General features: G+C 44.0%; 1 protein-coding gene across 3 annotated transcripts in view; it reads left to right on the top strand.

The window, feature by feature from the left end:
* Positions 1–26,825, top strand: part of LOC124720130 (poly [ADP-ribose] polymerase tankyrase-1-like) — a 99,253-nt gene that overhangs the window by 52,540 nt on the left and 19,888 nt on the right. For 2 of the 3 annotated variants that reach the window (XM_047245427.1, XM_047245426.1), the window contains 2 exons: positions 16,478–16,627; positions 23,997–24,146. In XM_047245427.1, coding sequence (XP_047101383.1) covers positions 16,478–16,627; positions 23,997–24,146 — 300 coding nt within the window. The remainder of the gene's footprint in view (positions 1–16,477; positions 16,628–23,996; positions 24,147–26,825) is intronic. The other variant, XM_047245428.1, reaches the window with a different exon arrangement.

Here is a 26,825-nt window from a genome sequence, read left to right as displayed (position 1 = left end):
ATCGGTAATGCTGGAATTCAATATGGTGTTGTCCCACCCTTAGCCTTAATTACAGTTTCCACTCTCGGAGGCATACGTTGAATCAGGTCCTGGAAGGTTCCCTGAGGAATGGCAGCCCATTCTCCACGGAGTGCTGCACTGAGGAGAGGTATCGATGTCGGTCGGCGCAGCCTGGAACCAATTCGGCGTTCCAAAACGTGGCACAGGTGTTCTAAAGGATTCATGTCAGGACTTTGTGCAAGCCAGTCCATTACAGGGATGTTATTGTCGTGTAACCACTCCGCCACAGGGATCTGACATTCCATGCTCCGATCCATAGAACGCCAATTTTGTTTCTCCTGATAACGATATCCTCCTGAGTAGGTACCATCCAGAGATCCAAATGTGGGATTACTGGTCTTCGTAACAATTTACACAAGTAGATGCCATCATCGATCAAGCATACAGCAGAGCTGCATCGGGAAAAATTATGGCTGGAGTTTCCCCTTGCTTTCAGTCATTCACAGTACAAACACAGCAACGCCTTTTTAGTTGATATACCGTGGCCAGATTAGTCAGTCGTCCAGACTGTTTCCCCCTGCAATTACTTAAAAGCCTGCTGCCCCTCTTCAGGGACCACATGTTTGTGTGGCCTCTCAACAGATACCCTCTGTCATTGTTGCACCTATGTTACAGCTGTCTGTATCACTGAGGCACCAAGCCTCCCCACCAATGGCGAAGTACATGATTCGTGGAAGAGATGAATTACATTATTAGTCCATAACACAAATTTTTACTTTAGCACACAACCATCCAAACGTATACACACAATTAATGAAACTTGTATAATATGGATTATGACATGGCCCATAGCTGAGCTCCTATGACACAGTAAATGAGCAAGACAGGTTCCACTGTATTCATACACTCATAAGGGTGGATGTATGAGAAAACAGGTGCCCACATACAAGCTACTGTAACATTAACTGTTTGAGAGATAATCGAACTAAATTTTGCAGATGTCATTGTGAATTGTCTATAATCTGGATTTTGTTTCTAAATTTTTTGTGGAATGGGTTGGTCAGAACGTTGCTTGGTAGTTTCAGAGTACGTGTTATGGCATTAGGAATATTTTTAAAATGATATTATTGTTGTCCATTTGAAAATGTGGTAAGTCATTCTTAGTAATTAGATAAAAAAATCTATGTACTGTATTTTTAGTGTCATTCTTTGAACTCTCAGAATATTTTTAAGTTTACATGAAAGAGATACAGTAATTTTTATTTTGCAAGAATTTAAATGTATTTGAAAATAACGCACTTTGAAAAATTTTGTGCCACAAGAGCTGTGTTATAACATATATAAATTCTGTACTAAAGTTCATCTTCTTATCCATAACGGTTTAGCATAAAACGTTCCTTACGCACTGAAAAACGATAATTTCATGAAATGCAATGTTTATGTCAGAAACAAATATGTTAATGTTGACCATAACCATACATTTGAATAGTTTAGTCTTTATGTAGCTCTTTTCTTCTAGTATGATTCTTCTGGTGTTCCCTTCACTGATATTTGGACCCTAGCAGTACATACATTATCAATCGTCTTCAATATGTTTTTGGAGAAGCAACCTGCATCAGATCCTAGTCTGTCTCTGTGTTACCATCACTGAACGCGGAACAAGTATCATATTACGTAATTTTAACAATAGTAGATGAGCAAAATGTCATTGGGCAGCTCTTGTCAATGAGAGTAGGTTTCCAGTGTATGTTCCAGACAGCTTTCACCTTGAGTATCAGGTTACACTGATAAGGACTTCTGGTGTCAGGTTATACACTCAGGTTTCTCACTGCCCCACCCTCTCCACTCTGAGGAACCACCAGGAATTGATCAAAGGCACCCAGAGGCACCACTTAGCCAACTGTGTGAGTTATGTTTGAGATCGTGACATCACATAATCGTAGCCACACTCCTTATACAAATGGACTCGATACTAGGTCACATGACGTAAAATAGGTCTGAAATCTCTCTGTCAGTGGGAGCACAATGGACCAATAAGATTCGAGCTCTCCTCGTCCTCTCCCTTATCATCCTTTATAACTAGCTCAACTGTGTGTAGACCTCTGTCTCCATTCGATATCTGACCATCATGGTGGAGAGGTGCAAGTTTGTTACAAACAACAGCAAATCATCACTAAAAGTTTCCTGTATGTAGTTCAGCTGCAAGAGTCTAGTTAAAAGGGTCTGCAAATAATAACGATGGTATAACAAATTAACTGACAGCTTATCACGAAAACTTTTGTTTCTGTGTCGTACATGCAGTGTATTTTTGGGTTACAATCAATTGTTTGTTCTAGTTCATCAACAATATTTTCTTTATAACATATGTACACTCTTGGAAATGGAAAAAAGAACACATTGACACCGGTGTGTCAGACCCAGTGCTCCGGACACTGCGAGAGGGCTGTACAAGCAATGATCACACGCACGGCACAGCGGACACACCAGGAACCGCGGTGTTGGCCGTCGAATGACGCTAGCTGCTCAGCATTTGTGCACCGCCACCGTCAGTGTCAGCCAGTTCGCCGTGGCATACGGAGCTCCATCGCAGTCTTTAACACTGGTAGCATGCCGCGACAGTGTGGACGTGAACCGTATGTGCAGTTGACGGACTTTGAGCGAGGGCGTATAGTGGGCTTGCGGGAGGCCGGGTGGACGTACCGCCGAATTGCTCAACACGTGGGGCGTGAGGTCTCCACAGTACATCGATGTTGTCGCCATTGGTCGGCGGAAGGTGCACGTGCCCGTCGACCTGGGACCGGACCGCAGCGACGCACGGATGCACGCCACGACTGTAGGATCCTACACAGTGTCGTAGGGGACCGCACCGCCATTTCCCAGCAAATTAGGGACACTGTTGCTCCTGGGGTATCGGCGAGGACCATTCGCAACCGTCTCCATGAAGCTGGGCTACGGTCCCGCACACCGTTAGGCCGTCTTCCGCTCACGCCCCAACATCGTGCAGCCCGCCTCCAGTGGTGTCGCGACAGGCGTGAATGGAGGGACGAATGGAGACGTGTCGTCTTCAGCGATGAGAGTCGCTTCTGCCTTGGTGCCAATGATGGTCGTATGCGTGTTTGGCGCCGTGCAGGTGAGCGCCACAATCAGGACTGCATACGACCGAGGCACACAGGGCCAACACCCGGCATCATGGTGTGGGGAGCGATCTCCTACACTGGCCGTACACCACTGGTGATCGTCGTGGGACACTGAATAGTACACGGTACATCCAAACCGTCATCGAACCCATCGTTCTACCATTCCTAGACCGGCAAGGGAACTTGCTGTTCCAACAGGACAATGCACGTCCGCATGTATCCCGTGCCACCCAACGTGCTCTAGAAGGTGTAAGTCAACTACCCTGGCCAGCAAGATCTCCGGATCTGTCCGCCATTGAGCATGTTTGGGACTGGATGAAGCGTCGTCTCACGCGGTCTGCACGTCCAGCACGAACGCTGGTCCAACTGAGGCGCCAGGTGGAAATGGCATGGCAAGCCGTTCCACAGGACTACATCCAGCATCTCTACGATCGTCTCCATGGGAGAATAGCAGCCTGCATTGCTGCGAAAGGTGGATATACACTGTACTAGTGCCGACATTGTGCATGCTCTGTTGCCTGTGTCTATGTGCCTGTGGTTCTGTCAGTGTGATCATGTGATCTATCTGACCCCAGGAATGTGTCAATAAAGTTTCCCCTTCCTGGGACAATGAATTCACGGTGTTCTTATTTCAATTTCCAGGAGTGTATATGGACACACAATTTTTATTTACAAAGTGCTATTTTTGATGACTTTTGGCTATCACCTGCATTAATGATAGAACTTGGATTCTACATTTTCCATATAATCAGTACATTCCATATATCCAGCATTTCTTTCAGTATATTTACATTTCAGTGATTCCGCTCTTTCTATGTACAATATATTTTCGGTGTACGATATATTTGGTATTTAGTTAATGGTTTCTGGTATGTTTACGCTGTATACAGGAGAAACATGAACAAGCACCAGCTGGTTAAGAAAAACAGGCACACACAAAGAAGCCACTCATTGTAATCTTCAGATGTGAGAGCCCTTGACACTTCATAATGCATACACAAAGCACACCTCTGGGTGCCTACGTGATAAGCATACATGCAGGATCCGAGCCCCATAAACTCCACGATCTACAAACGATTCGCCTCGTCTTCAGGAAGATAATCTTCTTGTTTTGTGGTGTTATTTCTAAAGAATTATTGTGCATGTATCCAGAAGTATCAAATTCTTCATGGCTGCACCTGTTAGCTTCATATGGATCACAGACTTTCACCAGTAGCGAAACGCTCTGTATCCAGATAAAGTAAGTTGGAACTGGAGAATTTTTGGTTAGCAAAGTCTTAGTGAACACGGGACTAGTGAAGTTTCGAGAGGTCCAGAACACATACCGATACAGACAGGCTTCGTGAAGAGCACTGAAATCTTGGTCATTTACTCAGTCCTCCACTGAAGATGGTGGTCCATTGAAAATTTGGCATGGTGACGTAACCTCTTAGGCTATCAGCTCACCAGCATACAAAATAAATTTCACAGTGTTTTCTAAAATTTTCCAAAGCTTTTCCAAAAACCGAATTATTCGTTAATTTGACTTTCTCAGAATCAGTTGCCATTGTGTTCCTTCAGCCAGGGATACTGCTTGAAGCAGATTCCTTGGCTGATACTAACAAGCTCCATCCGATCCTGAGACATTGCTGGAACTTTCTATATGGAAAAATAGAAGGAATTTGTCCCCAGCGTTGTCAAAAGCTTCGGGATGGAGCCATTTCGTGGGACCAGGCTCTTCATACATAGCAAAAAGTCATTGTGCTCGTCATGACTACTGGTTTGATACTCCAGCTCTACCCTTAGACCATACCCCTCACCACCATCATCAGCTTCATGGATCTCATGCTTATTGACACATAGTCAGCACAGATTCAGAAAATATCGTTCTTGTGAAACACAACTAGCTCTTTATACTCATGAAGTAATAAGTGCTAGCAACAGGGGATGTCAATTTGATTCCATATTTTTAGATTTCCAGAAGGCTTTCGACACGGTTCCTCACATGCGACTTGTAACCAAACTACCCAAACCGCATGCCTACGGAGTATCGCCTCAGTTGTGCGACTGGATTCCTGATTTCCTGTCAGAAAGGTCGCAGTTCGTAGTAATACACGGAAAGTCATCGAGTAAAAGAGAAGTCATATCCGGCGTTCCCCAAGGAAGTGTAATAGGCCCTCTATTGTTCTTGATCTATATTAACGACATAGGAGATTATCTGAGTAGCCGTCTTAGATTGTTTGCGTATGATGCTGTCATTTATGGTCTTGTAAAGTCATCAAATGATCAAAATGACCTGCAAAATGATTTAGATAAGATATCTGTATGATGCGAAAAGTGGCAATTGCCTGTAAATAAAGAAAAGTGTCAAGTTATTCACATGAACACTAAAAAAATCAACTAAATTTCGATAACGCGATAAGTCACACAAAACTGAGGGCTGTAAATTCAATTAAATACTTAGGAATTACAATTATAAATAACCGAAATTGGAACGATCACATTGATACTACTGTGGGAAGAGCAAACCAAAGACTGCGATTCGTTGGCACAGCACTTAGAAGGTGCAACAGGTCTACCAAAGAGACTGCTTACACTACGATTTTCCTCCCTATTCTCGAGTATTGCTGTGTGGTGTGGGATCCGCATCAGGTGGTACTGACGGATGACATCGAAAAACTACAAAGAAGGGCAGCTCGTTTTGTATTATCGCGAAATAGGGGAGATAGTGTCACAGACATGATACGTGAACTGGAGTGGCAATCATTAAAACAATGGCGTTTTTCGTTGCGACGGGATCTTCTAATGAAATTTCAATCACCAGTTATCTCCATCGAAAACATTCTATTGGTACCCACCTTCACAGGGAGATATGATCTTCACGATAAAATAAGAGAAATCAGGGCTCAAACAGAAAAATTTTAGTGCTCGTTTTTCCCGCGCGCCGTTAGAGAGTGGAACGTTTGAGGGACAGCTTGAAGGTGGTTCATTGAACCCTCTCCCAGGCACTTTATTGTGAAAACAGAGTAATCACGTAGATGTAGAAACTATCCATTTTCTGCTTGGACAGCCACTGGAACCCTTTAAATGGTATACTTCGTTACATGGATTGTTCATATAGATGCTTGAGATCCTGGTAAAGATTGTAACTTAAATTACCAGATGGCCTGTACTCCACCTCACTCATTTATGGGTTATTCACCCCTGTGAATACCATATTTTAAGAAGAGCAACATATCAGTATTGGTCACCAGAACAATGTTGACAAACATCTTCCTTAACATTGCATCCCACGAAAGCCCAGGTGCCATCAAGTGGAAGGCAGTATGCGTACATTTCAGAACTTCTTGAAGATGTCCATGAGCAGCATTCCGCATCAACTGGCATATTCGTTTAAATCAGTGACTCCAAACTCCAGCCAATTATTAACCTTGTACTCACACTCCACATCCGTTGTGATAATGCTTGTTAATTCACTAGAGAATGCGGCTGAGTTGGCAATGTGGTTTCATTGATTCTCTCCATTGGTGATACCACGTATCAGTACATCATGGGGGTCACAGCAACTGAATTGCAAGTTACTGTCTGACGCCAATACTGATCCTGTGGAATCTGGTGGACCCAGCCATCGCGGCCAGTGAGCTATGTGTTCATACGTCGAGCGCTCTCTGCGGCTGCAATACGGGATGGCTAGTGACAGCGGCTCAGCCTGCTCGCACTAGGAGCCTCTTCGTTAGGGATGCCACTCCGATTCCGCCAAGTCACAATTCCCAAATTACTGTTGTTGCTATTGTTCGAGCTGAACGCTATATCTTATTCCACCATTTGTAATGAGTCTTTGCATGTTTGGGGAAAACACAGTTAAGTAAATATTCTGTTTGCTGTGTTACTTGTACACTAACCACTTCTGCTCCCGTCCTACTTTGTTATGTCAATGGCTGACGTCTGCCTCTGTTGCCCACCTTACCTTACCGCTGTGCATGAAAGCATACAGAACGCCATCGAATTCAAGTATTTATGAGGAAAGCCACCCGTTGTGGCCGAGTGGTTGTAGGCACTTCAGTCTGGAACCGCGTCACCGCTACGGTCGCAGGTTCGAATCCTGCCTCGGGCATGGATGTGTGTGATGTCCTTAGGTTAGTTAGATTTAAGTAGTTCTAAGGTCTAGGGAACTGGTGACCTCAGATGTTAAGTCCCATAGTGCTCAGAGCCATTTGAACCATTTATGCGGAAACCCACTCTTCTTCGTCACAAGGTGAAACTTCGATCATCTGGATCTGTGGCTCTGGTGATATGCTTATCCTTAAAATGCATTGTATCAGTATGTTTCTAAAGAGACCGATGCATGGAGTAAAGTGAATCCAGGAAGCAAAACATTATTCTTGGCATGATTCTCTTTGAAAATGAGATGTACTTTTCAATAGTGTCAGGAATGACATAGACCTTATCAGCTTTGAACGAGAAATCACGCAAGTACTGAACCAGAAAGTGGTTATCATACCCAATCAAATAGTGTAAAAAGATGGGTATTTGCCATGGCAACTGGTACTTCCAGATGCGTGTGTTGAATTTCCCTGTTAGGTGACAATGGCCACGATGAAGAGATACCTCTTCTCTATCAAACAGCAGCCCACAAATACAGCAATCAAATGACATACTACGGATCGTTCTACTCTGAGTTGGTCATGGGGGACGTTGTCACTATAGGCATAATCAGCTTTCCACATAAGTTCTTAGAGCTCAGCGAGCAACTATCTCGAAGGATTTTCCCCAACATACATTTGAATTTGTTGGGACTACAGTCATACATGCATGCAATGTATTATGCAGCTGGATATGGTACAAGCCATTCTATGAAGATGGTATGGAAGGCAGGGGGATCGCCTTCAGACTGTGTCACAGGAACTAAGAGGCACTCTAGAACAGTGTACATAACTAAGGGACATGGCTCCTGGTGGTGGTCGTTCTTACATTTTAAGAACTTTTTGTCTTCAGTAGGTTTTTCCACGTGTACCAGTTCATGGATTGAGGAGTCAATGAAGTGTCTTTCAAGATATTCACCCCTGGTGAATGACTTGAGACATCTATGGCAGAAATGTAGTGTACCACAGTGTTTCTACACGTGGGCAGAAACAAGTGTGGCATGTGTTTTATCCAAATTGCACTCGGAGATTAGAGACAGGTCTCTGCATCTGGAACATTTACCTGTTAACTTGAAGAAGTAGTGTCGTCCCATTGCTTTAGTGTTCACTTAATTGTTATTCAAGGTCTGCTCATTTCTGGGTTATTATCTCCAAGGGTGCACACATGAATCGCATAATTGAAATTCTGGATGTCAAATTTTGGAATGTCCTACAGATTTACAGAAAATGCTGTGGACACTATGATGGCAGGGGACATTATATCTTTTGTATGTATTCGAATGATATACATGACTAGGGTAATTTCTATTGCTGGCCATAAGCGACAATGTAAAGCAATATACATCCCCTTTGGCAGTATTCCAGACATAAAAGCACGCATTTTTAGCAGCTACATCTTTTGGAAAAGAGTTGTAACTGGACCTCCAATACTTGGAACAAAGCCATGTGAGTAAAAGTCTAGGTGGAGTACGCTGCTGGGTGCCTCATCAGACCCCCTTCCCTACATCTCAGGAAAAAGGTCCCTCATAACACTCTTATAAAAGTTCTGAACTACTCTGCGACCGACTCACCCCATGATACGATGACAGTTCACCTCCATATTTTGACGACGCTGCTCTCCTCAAAACCATTTCGTGTTTCAGGGAGTGCGTCAGCTTACATTACAGAACTGCCTTGCACTTAATGGCGGGATACTGTCGATGTATCCAGGGAGCTCTGTTTCCAAAACTATTTGACAAGCACGAAGGAAAGTGGCAGGATCTCGGGAGCTCACATTCAGATGGTCAGTTTCAGCAGATGAGATAATTTCCGAAATGTGCCAGTGATCATTGAGTAGTGAAGTACGCCAGTACTATCTACTCTCTAATCCTTAATAGCACAGATGTGAGTACTGCAGCTACTAGACGCGACTCGGTGTCACGGCGATCTCTGGTGGTGATGCTTGCGAGATGGGCAAGGTCATTGAGAGCGCTTTCAAGATAATTGCAAACAGGCCAGAATTGAACTGCTGTTCGACAGGCAGGTCTGGAACTTTGAGGGCCAGTGTTGCACCACAGATGTCACTAGTCCTGGAATGCCTCTGCCTCGTGGTCAGTCATAAGTACATCACCACAATCATCAATGGGGCAGGCTGCTGATGCAATGACCAGCTGCTACTGATGCAGCTGTTCTTGCTGGTGCTGTGGGTACGTCATGGGCAGCTATGGAGCATGCTGGAACATCATGGGTCGATCAGCTGCTGTTTGACGCACATGTCCACCACACTACCTCTCCCACACATCACATACAAAGACAGAAGGAGGAACCAATATTAATTATCATACATAATTTCAAGAAAAAGAGTATATATGGATCTATACTGTTTCTACATACATTCAAAATTATTAGTGTCTCACAACAGGCCAGGCTGCATCATGGATGGCGGGAGAACTGCTGGAACACATATGGTGGGCAAGGCTGCTGCACAGCCAGATCCACCTGCACCATCGTCAGTGGGTCTGCTGCTGCTACATGTGCAAGTCTTCCACACAGCACCTCCTCCATACAATCCAACAAAAGTTGGTCAACCTCGACACATGCATCGAGTTCACCAGCAAACAGAGAATAGAACACCTAACATTAGTAATCAATGCATGCAGTTGTGTTTGTTGATAGAAGAAGAATGAGGACACCTACTTCATATATTCTCTATTTGATGGCCAACATTATGCTCCATGAGCTAATGTTGATGAAAAAGGTGAACAAATTCACCTGGTACTCATTGTTGAGTGCGCCTACAAGAAGACAAGAAAACATACCAACATACCATTAGCAGTGCAAGAATGCAATTTTTTTGTTGGGTGATAGGAGAACTTCTGCTCATATCTGTGGTATTCGAAGTTTGGTGTCATGGATTATGGGGTGGGCTCAGAAGGTGTCTCCTGCCTGTTGTTTTCATCACTAACGAGAATGGTACACTGAGTTGGAGTCAACCCAATTGTTACTGGACTCAGCTGTGAGATTTGATCCATCCCCAATTCCTTGATCTGACTCAAGATTTCTGCAAAAGGCAGAAATAAAAAGCGTATTGTTAGACATCTGTGCACATACACACATGGAGAGAGGGGAGAGAAACTCGTAATCACTTTCACATGAACCAGAATTTAAGCAGAAGCCTTCCTCACGAGTGCAAAGCTGCCTAACCAGATCCTGAAATGCAATGGCACTCAACATAGGCGACAGGATGCTCAGAACTGCAATGGGTGGAGGAGAAGGAAACTTGCCATCTGATAGGGAGTTATAAAAGAAGGTAACACACACATACACAGAGATGAGAGCTGAAATTACTTTGTATACCTATGTTGAAAGCAGCAACACAGTGCTTCATAATGCTGAAAAGGTCTAGGTTGAAGAAGAGCGGTTGTGACAGCAGTATGAAAGAATGAAAGGACAGTAACTGTTGAGAAGCACTAACCAGCTTGCTCAATACATTATGAGAGAAAGGAATGGAGGGATAGCGAGTTGAGAGCCACCCATGAGTAGCTCTGAGGAGATGACACCTGTCAAGTAGGTGAGTACCACCCATTCCAGGAACATATCACTGCCTCGTCGAATTGACTCCTACTTTCATAGGTATGGGTGACTCAGAATTTGTCTGCAGTATCCGACGAGCAAGAGAATAGTTTATTTTCCCACCACATTGTGGCAGCACTATCACGCTTGTGTCATGGGCGTAGCCTTCACACAGCACTGGTGGTGGTATGTTTTAGTAGGGGTGCACAGTATAACGCACTGTGTGAGCTACCTAGCACCCGGTGGCGAATAAAATACTCCACAGGTTGTAGAAGCAATGAGCAGTGGTCACAACCTGGCAACTGCATAGCAGCCACCACTAGTTGGAGAGTCTTATGCATGCAAGCAGCTAACATAGGTTAGTTCTGAGCTGGTCTGGGCCCCAGCCAAGAGCTGGCTACTACCTGAAGAGTACTGCCCACACACTACCATGATACTCCTGGTGGCCACCTTGATCCTGGGAGCCAGTCGCGTGACAGTCCCCTCACCCACCTGAGGCGCTGAATGCTTACATACAACATAGCTATGATGCCTAGGAAGAACATACGTTTTCCAGAAGAGGTGTGTACCTCAGTTCATTTAACCCCGGATCTTTTGTGCCATTCCTCTGTGTAAAAACTTCCTGCAGTTTCTTCACCAGCGCCGTTCTTTAAGGTGTGTGTTCTAACATTTGTTCCCTGTGCTCTGGACACTGTAAAGGTCACCATTGAGCAGCTAGGAAAGTAAGACTTCTGAGACAAAATTTTGTATTTTGAAATAAGCACTATATCACCTACTATGACTTTCTGACTGCGTGGATCCACCACCTTAATCCTCTTGTATGATATATTCAGAAGTCCACTATCACGTGGATGGACAGCTGTCTTCAGTTAGATTATACTCTCCAATAATTTGTTGGAGAGTGTCTAGACATGTGTGCAAGCCATCCACATATGGTTCTTAATGGTTAACGCCTCACAAACAGCCCATAAAGGCCCAATAATACCGACCGGCCACCGTGTCATCCTCTGCCCACATGCGTCACTGGATGTGGATACAGATGGGCATGTGGTCAGCACACCACTCTCCCAGCCGTTATCAGGTTATAATGCCAGAGCAACTACTTCTCAGTCAAGTCGCTCCTCAGTCAAGTAGCTGCTCAGCAGACCAGATGGTCACCCATCCAAGAGATAGCCCAACCTGACAGCGCTTTACTTCGTTGATCTTACGGGAACTGCGGTTGCCACTGAGGCAAGGGGCTTGTTTCTGTTCATACGCTCTCCAAACCTCGCTTTCATGTGGGAGAATGTTGAATAGTGGTTTATCCCTTATCGCTCCATTACCAGCTTGATGTCTTTATTGTAATATTCACCTGTGTGATCATTCTGCAGTTTGTGTGGACACCAATTCCTACAGTTCTGAAGCAATTGTTCAAACGCCTGCACCTCGTTACTCCCTCTCTTTGCCTTCAGAGGAGCTGCCCAAGAAAATTTGGAACATATCTGTGATCATTAAGATATATTTCAACCTGCATTCATTCATGAGTTTGCTGTTGCATCCACGAGATCGGCCTGTCATAGATTATCCAAATTATGTACTATAGCTCTTCTGCACTGGAAGATTCTGCGATAGCACTCGTGAAGTTTACGGATCACTGTCTCCACTATTATTGTTCAGCAGTGCGACTTTCTCGTAGCTCTGAGATGATGGATATTCCATTCGTGTGCACTGTATTCGCTGCTGCTGATGCCGTCCGTAGTCGGAGCCGATACATGTTTTCGTTAGGATCATTGTAATACATATACTCTAGAGGTAATGTGTTCAGAATTTTATGCTGAATGTCAAAGGCATGCCCTACGTGAAATTCCCTGCTTAACATTGGTCTATTAATGTTAATGTATATCCTATTGTTTCTGATTTTTAATGGTCTTTTTGGGGTGTTCGCTTTTGTACAGTAATCATACGTAATATGTCAGCAATAGTTTTCTTTCAGAAAATACTTTAAAAGGTTTGATGGTTTTAGGTCCACTAAACCAGATGTCCATTCACACACCCTTGTCTTTAAGGTGTTCTTCGTTAAGCTGATATGTAGCTTTCCCTAAATACAGGGATGATTTCGACTGCCCACACCTTCTTCCTCTTCCTCTTCCTCTTCTTCTTCTTCTTCTTCTTCTTCTCCTACTTCTCTTTCTTCTTCTACTACTACCACTACCACCATTCGCCACCACCACCAAGAACATTTAAATACTTCCGGTTACGGGTCTAAACGTTTCAGAGAGACACTTTTCACTATCCAGCTATCCCCAGAGACGCAATTTATGGCGAGTAGCTTTCAACACTTATAGGACCATGGGTTTCGTTGGTATCCTGTTGCCTACAGATCAAACTTCGAGACAGAATGCAACTTATTTACTGTGGGGTTCTGCCATTGGACTCAACTGTTGTAGCTGCTGCCTTGATAATGTCCTCCAATACCGCTAACCTTTTGCTGACTATTTGCTCACTTGAGTGGAGTCTGTCATTCGGCTGGGATTCCCCTTTCAGAGCTGCTGCCTTGATGCAGTTATCCTAATCTGACACTGAAGGTCTCGATTTTTCTGTTGATGAGCACACTGCAGCCATGCAAACTTGAACATAGCCTACAGTATAGCGACACGATTACAGCTTGGTACACTAGCTTTCATACAGAATCTCGTCGAAGTTTTGTCTATATCGCCACTCTTTAAGTTTCTTCAGTTTATCAATAATCAGAAAATCATATTGAGAGTTATCGCATCAATCCCAACATTTCAGCAAATGACATGTCGGGCCCTTCATGAGTTTAGTAAACGTACTTGAAATTCAGATTGTCCTACCTGAAAGGTTTGCAGTATCCCGGATCAAATGTTTTTGGACCCATGAGTATGTCTGGCTGAAATTCAGTATATCAACTAGCGTCTATGAGCAAAGAATAAATATTTTCTGATTTCATTCTGATTTCTCACTGCAATATGGTCAAATTTGAACACACTATTTGACTTCACTTTTTCAGGGGATGGACTAACGACTCTTTCGCTGAACGTTTGGTACATAGATTCCACCTTAAGCGATTCAACTGGTCATAGGTAGGCAACGCCAAACGTTTTCTGAACCATAACCAGAGCCTTTCTGATGATCAGGGCCACTGAGCATTTCCTGTGCATGCAAAGAGATAAACCAGGATTCACAACTCCCGAACAGGGTACACGCTGCTGTTGATGACGCAGACATGGAAAATCAATGTAATCCGGCGGCGTAGACGCCGTCCATGGTAGCTATTGGTTGAAAGCTGATGGAGTGAGTACCTCATGTGGTCACTCAACAGCAGGCAGCTTCGTTTCAGAGGCGCAACAGTCGTACTAGCCAAAGTGCCACCCAATGTGACAGCAGCAGCAGATGTGTGTGTGGGTGTTCTGAAACTTGGTGACGACTCTGAGTTGGTACACCAACACATTACCTGTAGATATTATGCTTGCAGTATTCAGAAGTGTTGGTCACAGTAGCACTTAATAAATTAAATAGAATATGTGTTGGTATTCCTAACCATCAGCTTAACCACAGCCTCAGGCTTCACACACTAATGCATGGTAGGAGCCCATCTGCTTATCATAACATCAATGTCTCGTATAACGTTCGATTATCATATCCTCCACTTCGTGTCAATCGTCAATTCATAGCCCAATTTTTCTACATTATTTGTCCGCCTCAATAGCTGAGGAGTCAGTGCGTCAGAATGACATGCTGAGGGGCCTGGGTTCGACTCCTGGCTTCGTCGGAGATTTCCTCCACTGAAGGACTAGATATTGTGTTGTCTTTATCATCAATATCATCATCTGATCCCAATCGACGCTCAAGTCGCCGAAGTGGCGTCAACTAAGAAGACTTACACCAGGCGACTGGTCCACGCAATGGGAGACCCTAGCCGCATGACATTTCACTGTATTAAGTAATGAAAAAAAAATCACACACACACACACACACACACACTACACACTTTCTTCAGTGGTTATACTTCACATCCCAGACATTAGCGTCTATCTCCACTGCCAAAATTCACAGATTACTTTAAGGATTTCTTATGTGCAATCGTTGTTTCATATGCCCTTACTGAAATGTGCTTTGATAGTTGTATTGCATAACCTCTTCCTCATTAATTTCTACCATATTGACTCCTTCCCCCTCCAGGAAATCCCTCAATCACAGTCTGATAGTACAAGTACACTGAATACAATAATGAAACAGAATATTTAATTTCAGCAGAGTGACACCCTCTTGTCAGTTACCAGGCATACACAGCCTGAGCTTACCTTACTGAAGTTCCTCAAATACTCATTCGACTTAACAGTCATTTGATGCTCAATGTTCACCTGCTTAGTGAGAGTTCTCGTTGGGCAGCGTAAATCAATTCTGTATCTTTCTTTTTCATAAGAATGGCTTCATACAAGAAGTTCTCTGCCTTGTTTAACATCCGTGTCTCTAACAGCCAGGTGTCTGACACAGAACCCACATAGACCATCTGATGATCACAATATCACATTAACAATATCATGAGAAGGAAAGTAGCTACTCACTATATAGCACAGATGCTGAGTCACAGATATGCAATACAAAAAGACTCCCTCAATTAAGGCTTTCGGCCATTGGCTTTCGTCAAGAACAGACACACATACACATACACACACAGTCACGCAAACGCAACTCACAAACACGACCGCAGTCTCACGCATCTGAGGCCACACTGGCAGCGGCAGCACCAGTGCATGATGGGAGTGGCGACTGGGTGGGGGAAAGGAGGAGGCCATGGGCAGGGAGACTGCCTGAGGCTGCAGTCGTGTTAGTGAGTTGCGTTTGCATGACTGTGTGTGTATGCATATGTGTGTCTATTGTTGACGAAAGCCAATGGCCGAAAGCTTTAATTGTGAGAGTCTTTTTGTAGTGCATATCTGAGGCTCAGCGTCTCTGCTATATGGCGAGTAGCTACTTTCTGTCTCATGAAAGTGTTACATTCCATCCCACATTTTCCATTATTTGATAGTATCGCATGAAGTATATTTAAAGGCTACAGCCATTGTAATATTGCTCATATTGCAGATACGCATTCAAACTTTGCTGCCCAGTAGTTGCTATATCAGTGGAGCATAAGTATAGACCTTTGCGTATACCGTTTATCTGTGGTTTATTTCGTACATACTATGGTCTAATACGGTAAGCTGGTGGTATGAGAAATTCAGGAGGAAAAATGTGTGAACTGATTACCTCAACGGTGTCCAACTGCTTAGCTCAGTGGTACCGTGCATACCTACAATGCAGTGGGCCCAGGTTCAATTGCCGGCAGGTTTGGACATTTTTCCCACTCGTGGACTGGATCTTGTGTTGTCCTCGTCATCATTTCATCCTCATCACCAGCACACAAGTCACCAAATGTGGCGTCGGCTGAAATAAGACTTGCACTCAGCGGCTGAATTTCCCCAGATGGGGCCTCCCAGCCAAAAATATCATATAATCATTTCTTGTACCTCAATGGTACATCTTAGTGGAGCGACTATTGTCGTTCACACCATGTGTTGTATTTTTTTGTGTTTGGACAGGCCCTCAGTAGCACTGTGTATGGGAGGCTGCTACCTGTCCTCCACGTGAGTACACCTCCACTCACTGCTTGTCTCTGTACAGTGTTCCAGCCACCCCAGAGAGCACACTGGCAGCCAGCACTCTGCCGCACAGCGACCATGGCGACCACAGCAGGACTCCTGTCGCAACTGCGCCGACGACAACCGCGCACAACACCCCTGCAGCTGGTGACTCCACCGTCTCTCGCCTGCAGTGAGTTCTGTCTCTATACGTGCACGTTTTACACCTTCACATTGGAACTTGTTCAGTTTCAAGTTTGAGTGTCATACCTTTGACTCTCCATTTTCTCTTGATTCAGCATGTGGGCCATGACCAGTTATGAAAATGGATATTTCATTAGACTCAGTGAAATGTGGGTGTGGAAATTTCCTGTCAGATTATAACTGTGTACCAGGTCAAGACTCGAACTCAGAAACTTTGTCTGTCGCGCGGGATTAGCCGTGCATTGTAAGGCTCTGCGGTCATGGACTGTGCAGCTGGTCCCAGCAGAGGTTCGAGTCCTCCCTCAGGCATGGGTGTGTGCTTGTCCTTAGGATAATTTAGGTTAAGTAGTGTGTAAGCTGAGGGACTGATGACCTTAGCAGTTAAGCCCCATAAGATTTCACACATTAAAAAAAAAAGAAAAAGAAAAAAAATTTTGTCTTTTGCTGACAAGAGCTCTATGGTCTGAGCTACCTGAGCACGACTCACAACCCGTCTTCATAGCTTTACTTGCGCCAGTACCTCGTCTCCTGCCTTCCAAACTTGACAGATGCTCTCCAGCATAACTTGCAAGACCAGCTAGCACTCCTGGAAGAAAGCGTATTGCAGAGGCATGGCTTAGCCACAGTCTGAAGGATGTTAATAAAATTTTCACTCTGCATTGGATTGCGCTCTGATATCAAACATCTAGGCAGATTAAAACTGTGTTCATTCAGCGATGCTACGTCCTTGTTGTCTGACATGGTCGATCTGATCCATGATGACGGCAATGCCTGCCCTGATGCCCCCATGCAGTTTGACACGGGGCCTCATCGCATTCTAATGGCCCAAAAGCTGGATATTGTAGGATTCGAGTAGCCAGGCAAGTGAAGACTCGCAATAAAGCTTCTTTAAAATCCCTCAGTTGCGGATAATGCTGTTTCACATGAATACTCGACATCGCCATCTCATTCAGAGTTCGCTCAAGAGAGGGCGCTGTTTATGCCACTATTCTACCTTATCCGGCCTGGAAACAATGCTAAAAATTGAACAACAGTAATACTCTCTCTCAGCCGTCTGCCACTCACATGATTATTTACATACCTGTTGATGGTGTGTATGTGTATGAAGTTATATTGACATCGCACCAAGTCTTCTTGATGCATCACTTTCATTTTTAATTTATTTGTGATTGTGTAGCATTGTTTTTTCAGGATAAAATTCAGCCATCAGTTGCAAATAAGTTTCATTATGGTTTACCAGTTCAGACAAATCATTTTTTTATCTTCAGAAGGCTACAAAATTAGTGATATTATAAATCGTTAGACCTTGACTCTACATTTATGAGAAGCATAAAAAGTATATTACAGAAAAATACTTCTTCAAAAATTTTGTGACTAAAGCTTTATCGCTTCATATTAATTTTGTACATGCTATGTAAGTACTGTTTCTTTCTTGTACTGCTAGTCAGTACTTACATTTATACGAAAACGATTTTCCCATAATGTTTGTACTTATGATATAGGCCAGTTTGAGTGTTTTACTTCTGATAAAGGCACTCTTGGTAGTGCCAGAATTAGGTCAAAAGACTTAATATTTGCGACCGATGGGTTTTATTGCTTTAATTTTACTTTGAAAACAGTCGCTGACCACGCAGCCATGTTTAAAACTTTAGTATTACAGAAACTTACTTAATGTCTTTTTAGCAGATGTCAATATGTCCTTCATAGAAGCATACTGCCATGGTAAGTCTAGAAATGTGCATATTGTGTGTGATTATTTTAAACACATTTTATGCTTCACATAAATATATAGCCAAGTTCTAAAGATTTATGGTATCCTTAATTTTATACGCTTCTAAAGATGACAAATTAATTTATCGAAACCTGTAAACCACCATAAAATATATTTGCAACTGATGACTGAATTTTATGCTGAAAGGAAGTCACATTTTGTCTGACAGCGCATTACGAATTTTGAAATAGGAGCCTCGTAACAATTTACTTACTCATTTTTTTTGTTTCTACATCGCTCTTTGGATTCATAGAGTGAATAGCGTTCAGTTTCGACACTCAATGTCATACCTTTCCTTCAAAATTGAGTAACTGCCTTTTACTCTTTACATTTAAAACAAATTATTGCCTTGTTTGTTTTATATTATGCGAAATCTGTTCGTCATGGTTTGAAGGGATCCTGTTTATTTGCTGCCTACCCACTTTGTTATGTGGTATTAAAGTACTATGATAAAGACGTAATGTGATATGCAGCTGTCACTTTAAAGTGGCCCAATTAGCCAGTCCCTATGTTCTCAGAGCACTCGGATGTCCTTCACCACATTCTACGCAACCAGTAGTCCCAAGAAATGACGTCATATATGCTAATGTAGTCTCATAATACATCACTGTTTTAATGCTGAAAAAAATAGTGCACCATTTAAGAAGTTTCCAATTCGCTCAAGCTTTATTGTTGCAACAGTGCATATGGAGTATATGAAATGATTAGATTTAAAGGTCAATAACACAGATAGCCCTATGGTACCAGGTACCGACCAGGGTGAAACACCCACATTTCTATATGGTTTAACCTCACAGCACCAATGTAGGTGCTGACGTCCAGTTAATCGAACAGATAGCGAATACTGTCCTGGGATTTGTTACGCCTCGCCAGCTCGACCTGTTCGCGTAGTCCTGTCAGAGTTGTTAGTTGACGAGTCTCATAATTCAGTTCGTGTCCCATCATATCCCACACTTGCTCAATAGGAGATTTGTCTGGGGACTATGCTGGCAGTGAAGTTGCTCCGTGTCTTACAGAGCGTTTCGGCGTAATATGAAGCGCCGGCACATCGGCCAGGAACGTTATGGCAGAGAGGACTGTTAGACGGCGTCAGCCAATAGCACGCAGACGGCCGTACGGCACTGATACAGGAGCGCCCTCTACACGAGGAGAATACAAGCGCCGCTCCGCCTGGCCGCAGACCGAGTTGAAGTTGAGCCGACGTGCGAACACTACAGCAGTGACTTAAGAACTGTATTTGTTCACTTGTATTACGAACTGTGTATACTGAAGAGTTTGCTTATGTTCGTCTTTCGCCCCTTGCTTGTGAGACGTCAATATCTCGCAAGTTTTATAATGAATTCCCTTAATATGATTTCCTTCAATGATTGTCTAGTGATCCGAGGAAGCGGCTTTCCTAGCCACCCTAAACTGGATGAGTGGGCAGAACACAAAACTCAGCATGTTGAGATTTTCAGGCAGCTTGATGGTGTGCATTGTCCTGTTGGAATAACACAACATATTCCTGATGCAAGAATGGAAAAAGAAAAGGTCTAACAACATTCTGCTAGTACTGAGTGCTGAGTAGCGCCCTTTTCAGAATTGCCTAAGGTGAACGAGAATTGCAGCATGTCACAACCTAGACCATAACATCTGCGCCATTCCATGTTCCAAATGATCCTTCGACAGCACAAGTAGAGTCATGCATGTCAATGGTGTTCACAAATGAAAGATGGACGAGAGTTGTGCATGTCGGCAGTCCCACTGCAAATAACCAGTTCACAACACTAAGTGTTGACACATATGGCCTCACAAGATCTCTTATCTGTAGTGTGTTAGCTGTATGATCCGCCACTGCTGCCCTTACAATACTATGATCCAGACAGGTGTCTGTGCCACGTGACCTTCCAAGACTTCATCTATGAGTGTCAGAATATTCAGCTGACTACTGATATCTGCATCGTATACAATTGATACCATATGGCCAACTTATGTGACAGTTCCCTGAAAGGACAATCCCGCCACTCAAAGCCCACAATTTGACCCAAATTCGCCCAGTTAGCTGCAGAGAGAACAAGTGTGTCTCTGTGGCATGGTTGCCTGCTTGCTTAAAACGTTTGCACCACACTGCGCCTTCTGGCTGGAGCATTCATTGCTATAGGGTACACTCATATGGCACACTATTAGCTACGCCACAAAGCTATATACCGTCTGAAGACACTGAAACCATTAACAGTACATCCAATATCCACCATTTGGCACATACCATCATTCGATCAAAACCGACGTCGTCTTTCTAGGTGTCTGGCAGAATATGTCCTTTTCAGTTTTTATTTTTGGTTTCTTCATAATTTAGATGTATTTTTTTGTTTCCTTTAGATACCAGGCATGGAATAACACAAAGTGATATGTAGCAACTAAGATCTGACCATCTGTGTGTTCTACAGACCCATCTATGACACACAAGCTAAAACCATCATCTGATGAAAATACACTCCTGGAAATTGAAATAAGAACACCGTGAATTCATTGTCCCAGGAAGGGGAAACTTTATTGACACATTCCTGGGGTCAGATACATCACATGATCACACTGACAGAACCACAGGCACATAGACACAGGCAACAGAGCATGCACAATGTCGGCACTAGTACAGTGTATATCCACCTTTCGCAGCAATGCAGGCTGCTATTCTCCCATGGAGACGATCGTAGAGATGCTGGATGTAGTCCTGTGGAACGGCTTGCCATGCCATTTCCACCTGGCGCCTCAGATGGACCAGCGTTCGTGCTGGACGTGCAGACCGCGTGAGACGACGCTTCATCCAGTCCCAAACATGCTCAATGGGGGACAGATGCGGAGATCTTGCTGGCCAGGGTAGTTGACTTACACCTTCTAGAGCACGTTGGGTGGCACGGGATACATGCGGACGTGCATTGTCCTGTTGGAACAGCAAGTTCCCTTGCCGGTCTAGGAATGGTAGAACGATGGGTTCGATGACGGTTTGGGTAGTTGACTTACACCTTCTAGAGCACGTTGGGTGGCACGGGATACATGCGGACGTGCATTGTCCTGTTGGAACAGCAAGTTCCCTTGCCATTCTAGGAATGGTAGAACGATGGGTTAGATGACGGCTTGGATGTACCGTGCACTATTCAGTGTCCCCTCGACGATCACCAGTGGTGTACGGCCAGTGTAGGAGATCGCTCCCCACACCATGATGCCGGGTGTTGGCCCTGTGTGCCTCGGTCGTATGCAGTCCTGATTGTGGCGCTCACCTGCACGGCGCCAAACACGCATACGGCCATCATTGGCACCAAGGCAGAAGCGACTCTCATCGCTGAAGACGACACGTCTCCATTCGTCCCTCCATTCACGCCTGTCGCGACACCACTGGAGGCGGGCTGCACGATGTTGGGGCGTGAGCGGAAGACGGCCTAACGGTGTGCGGGACCGTAGCCCAGCTTCATGGAGACGGTTGCGAATGGTCCTCGCCGATACCCCAGGAGCAACAGTGTCCCTAATTTGCTGGGAAGTGGCGGTGCGGTCCCCTACGGCACTGCGTAGGATCCTACAGTCTTGGCGTGCATCCGTGCGTCGCTGCGGTCCGGTCCCAGGTCGACGGGCACGTGCACCTTCCGCCGACCACTGGTGACAACATCGATGTACTGTGGAGACCTCACGCCCCACGTGTTGAGCAATTCGGCGGTACGTCCACCCGGCCTCCCGCATGCCCACTATACGCCCTCGCTCAAAGTCCGTCAACTGCACATACGGTTCACGTCCACCCTGTCGCGGCATGCTACCAGTGTTAAAGACTGCGATGGAGCTCCGTGTGCCACGGCAAACTGGCTGACACTGACGGCGGCGGTGCACAAATGCTGCGCAGCTAGCGCCATTCGACTGCCAACACCGCGGTTCCTGGTGTGTCCGCTGTGCCGTGCGTGTGATCATTGCTTGTACAGCCCTCTCGCAGTTTCCGGAGCAAGTATGGTGGGTCTGACACACCGGTGTCAATGTGTTCTTTTTTCCATTTCCAGGAGTGTAGTACCACATTCAGTACATTTATCTCTGTCGTTCTAATTTCTGTGCGTCTATTGGTGTTAGGTGTTCAGGGAGTATGGTTTCAATTAGTTGTATCTTTCAGTGTAATTGTTCTCTTGTACGTTATCTTCATTTCTGTTTAGCTTCGTACAATCTGTTCCTTCATGTACTACACTATGTGATCAAACGTATCCGGACATCACCAGAAATATACATTTTTCATATTATATGCATTTTACTGCCACCTACAGTCAGGTACTCCATATCAGCGACCTCAGTGGTAATTAGACATCGTCAGAGAGGAGAATAGGTCGCTCTGTGGAAGTCACAGAATTCGAAAATGGTCAGGTGACTGGGTGTCACATGGGTCATACGTCTGTACGCGAGATTTCCACACTGCTAAACATCCCTAGGTCTACTGTTTCCGATGTGATAGTGAAGTGGAAACGTGAAGGGACATGTACAGCACAAAAGCGTACAGGCCGACCTCGTTTGCTGACTGACAGAGACCACCGACAGTTGAAGAGGGTCGTAATGTGTAACAAGTAGACATCTATCCAGACCATCACACAGTAATTCCAAACTGCATCGGGATCCACTGTAAGTATTATGACAGTGAGAAAACTTGGATCTCATGGTCGAGCCACACATTACGCCAGTAAATGCCACAAAGCTTGGTGTAAGGAGCGTAAACATTGGACGACTGAAAAGTGGAAAAACGTCGTGTGGAGTTACAAAAATCACGGTACACAATGTGGCGATCCGATGGCTGGGTGTGGGTATGGCGAATGCTCGATGAACGTCATCTACCAGACTTTATAGTGACGAAAGTAAAATTCGGAGTCGATGCTCTTATGGTGTGTTTGTATTTTTATTGGAGAGGGCTTGCACGCCTTGTTGTTTTGCGTGACAGTGTCACAACACAGGCCTACATTGATGTTTTTTGCACCATCTTGCTTCCCACTGTTGAAGAGCAATTCAGAGATTGCAATTGCATCTTTTAACACGATCTAACACCTGTTCATAATATACGGCCTGTGGCGGAGTTGTTACACGACAATATCCCTGTCATGGACTGGCCTGCAGAAAGTCCTGACCTGAATCCTATAGAACACCTTTGGTATGTTGCGGAACGCCGACTTCGTGCCAGGCGGCACCGACCGACATAGATACCTCTCCTCAGTGCAGCACTCCGTGAAGAATGGGTTGCCATTCCAGCAGCTGACAGAGCGTATGACTGCGAGAGTGGAAGCTGTCATCAAGGCTAAGGGTGGGCCAACACCATACTGAATTTCAGCATAACTGATGGAGGGCGCCACAAACTAGTAAGTCATTTTCGGTCAGGTGTCCGGATACTTCTGATCACATAATGTAAATTACTGGTGTGGGTAACTCAGGAGAAGCTGTGAATGAAGTGATTAGCTCAGTGCTAAGTCATTCAAGGTAATGATGCAGTTATTGTCGTTGTGTTGTAGATCCTTCACCAGTATTGTCTGTATTAAACTGTGCTCCAGCCTCCATGTGAACACGCTATCACGTGTCCACGTCATGTCCCTCTGTGCAGCACGCCAGCCACCGCAGACGGCGAGACCACGGCCACCGCCCAGCCACACGGCAACTGCAGCGAGCAGAACCGGACTGCTGCCACCGCTGCGCCGCTCCCGCCCCTCTGCGAGATCCCCCCACCTGATGACCCTGACGTCTCTCGCTTGCGGTTAGTTCTGTCACCACACATGAATCAAGTACTATGGTAAAAGATTGAGATCTAACTTTACTGTTTTTTTTTCCATGCAGCAGATGTTATAGTTCTGAGGAAAAGTTGATCTTTTCATGACTTATGACGTTCAAGTAGGCGTGGGTCAAAGTGATCCTGAGCATACTCTTTGGATTACAAGTGTGATTCACTCATTGTGGTTATATGGGAAGATGCTATAAAATAAAGTTCTTTTCCATAGACAATGAATGTACCGGTGTGAAAGAAGTAGTTTCTATTTCAGTTTATGTTTTTTTGTCTTCTAAATTAATTCTGTAGAGAATGGGTGTGGAATAGGGTTTTTACACATTGGATCTGCACGAGACATTGACTTTATGGGAACAAATAATGGAATTCTATTTCTGTGTTGGTCCTCAAAAATAAATAATGAAGGAATACACCAGTAAGCAGGAAACGACAGAAATTACTATGTAGTGGGGAATAAGGATATGTTATATTGTGGGGTGTCTGTTCAAATTTCGTATCAGTACTGTATATTTATCTTTAAACGGCTTCTTTGGACACTTCCACATGTAGTGAACATTGAAAATTTGTGGCACACTGAGATCTCTTGCTCATCACAAATAGTCATCTTAGTAAACAGGCCACCTCACCTCATGGCCACATCTAGCTCAGACTTCTACTGTCACTTAAACTTACACCTTTGTTTCCTAGACACTACAATCAGAAGTTCATCCACACCATAATGCGAATAGCAACACTACTACAGTTGAGTAGTGAGAGGATAGTGGTTAACCCTACTGTGAGAGATTTGTGTGAGAACCTCTGATGGTAGTGTTCGGAAAGCCTTCATAGACATATCAGCTTCGATGACGGACTGAGTCCATTTTGTAGGTGTGCTCCTGTGCAGTTGTGGTTAAGAGGTCTCCTCCTTACTATTAGGAAATTCAGACACACCCACTGCGTGTGTTGATGAGTAGAGATGTGTGCAGCAGTGGACACTTCCCCAGTTCCGGAATATAGCGGGGATTTCCACGTGTACTGAGTACAGTTTCTTCACTCATCGTATTTGACTGTACGAAAAAATACCGATATTTGACTGTGAATTGATAGGATTGCCACACAACTTCACATCCATTGTTGTTAATGTTAAATTCAAATGCAGTACAACTGGCACTTGGATAGTACTAACATAGGTCCAGAAATGTGTGAGTGGACTTAAGAAAACATATTCCTTTCTGTACAGCGATTAAAGGATTTTGTACATTAATTAACTAAGATGGTCAGCCTCTTATGTGAGCAAGCCGTGGGTCCAATGTCCATTTAAAAGATTCATACGCATAGGTAGACAACAGAATTTAACAAATGCTATTGATAATCAACAAAGATGCAGGACACTTATGGGGAGATGGAATGATCCATATCCTCCATGTTAATTTTAGCAAATAGAAGGAAAATTTTTTCTAAAAGAATTAAACATATTGGTCTGAAATTTGGACTACATGTTCAGTGAATATTTCTCTACAAATTTATAATGCTATGTTACGAAATATTTATTTGTTTTGGTTTTACAATTTTTTAAAAAGCAGATGCATATTTTTGTCTCTAAAATTTTACACTTTTTGTACTACAATTCTTGAATTATACAATATTTTTTTACAATTTGTTATAAAAATGAAGGAAAAGAAGCAAACAATATTCTGTATATATTTCACTGACATGCTTTCAGCAGTTTTTGAGAAAATGTTCTTCAAAGATGGAAATTTTAAAGTTACGAAAATGGCTTCCAAAGTTTTTAATACATTCTTGCCCCATATGATGGATTACCAGCATCCTCGTCTTTTTTCAGTGTTAGTTTCCTTTTCAGTGATCGTTTCCTCCGTTTTGCTGCATGCTTTTGTCTCTTCTTCCTGCACCTCTTAGTCTTTGTTCAGCAATTAGGCCCATTATCGAAATGGCTTTGTGTCCTGGTTGGAAACCTAAACGTTTCATCACATCACATTTGATAAAGTTTCGCCGGCCGGGGTGGCCGAGCGGTTATAGGCGCTTCAGTCTGGAACCGCGCGACCGCTACGGTCGCAGGTTCGAGTTCTGCCTCAGGCATGGATGTGCGTGATGTCCTTATGAAAGTTAGGTTTAAGTAGTTCTAAGTTCTAGGGGACTGATGACCTCGGAGGTTAAGTCCCGTAGTACTCAGAGCCATTTGAACCATTTGATAATGTTTCCTTCATTGTATGTTGCCACTGCATCATACACTCCAAAATGCAATGTTTTTATCTGTATAAACACTCTTTTGGGAATCCTAATCCAAATTAAATTATTTACACTTTCATTTGGATTTTGTGTTTTCGCATGTAAACACTTTTCCAATAAACTCGGCTGTGATAAATCTCTGAATATGGCCTTAATTACATCAATTCCAGCATTTGGCAAACTGTTTTTATGGGTATATTCCTTTCCTGATTGGTACTTACACCATGAGTCATCACCTATGGGGCACAGTACATGTTGCGGGTGCTCACTTGTTGATACAGTATCAAAAACAATAATGCCCACACTGCTCTCCTCATATGCTCAATGCTTCTTGTATTTTGCCTAATTGCACACCCATAGTCCCTCTTCCTCCAAGGGTCTTACCATCACTAAGCTTCTGGGATCCTAAAAGTTTACACAAGTGAG

The sequence above is a fragment of the Schistocerca piceifrons genome, chromosome 11, assembly GCF_021461385.2.
Source record: "Schistocerca piceifrons isolate TAMUIC-IGC-003096 chromosome 11, iqSchPice1.1, whole genome shotgun sequence".
Classification (NCBI taxonomy): Eukaryota; Metazoa; Arthropoda; class Insecta; order Orthoptera; family Acrididae; genus Schistocerca; species Schistocerca piceifrons.
This window is presented reverse-complemented; position numbering and strand designations above follow the sequence as displayed.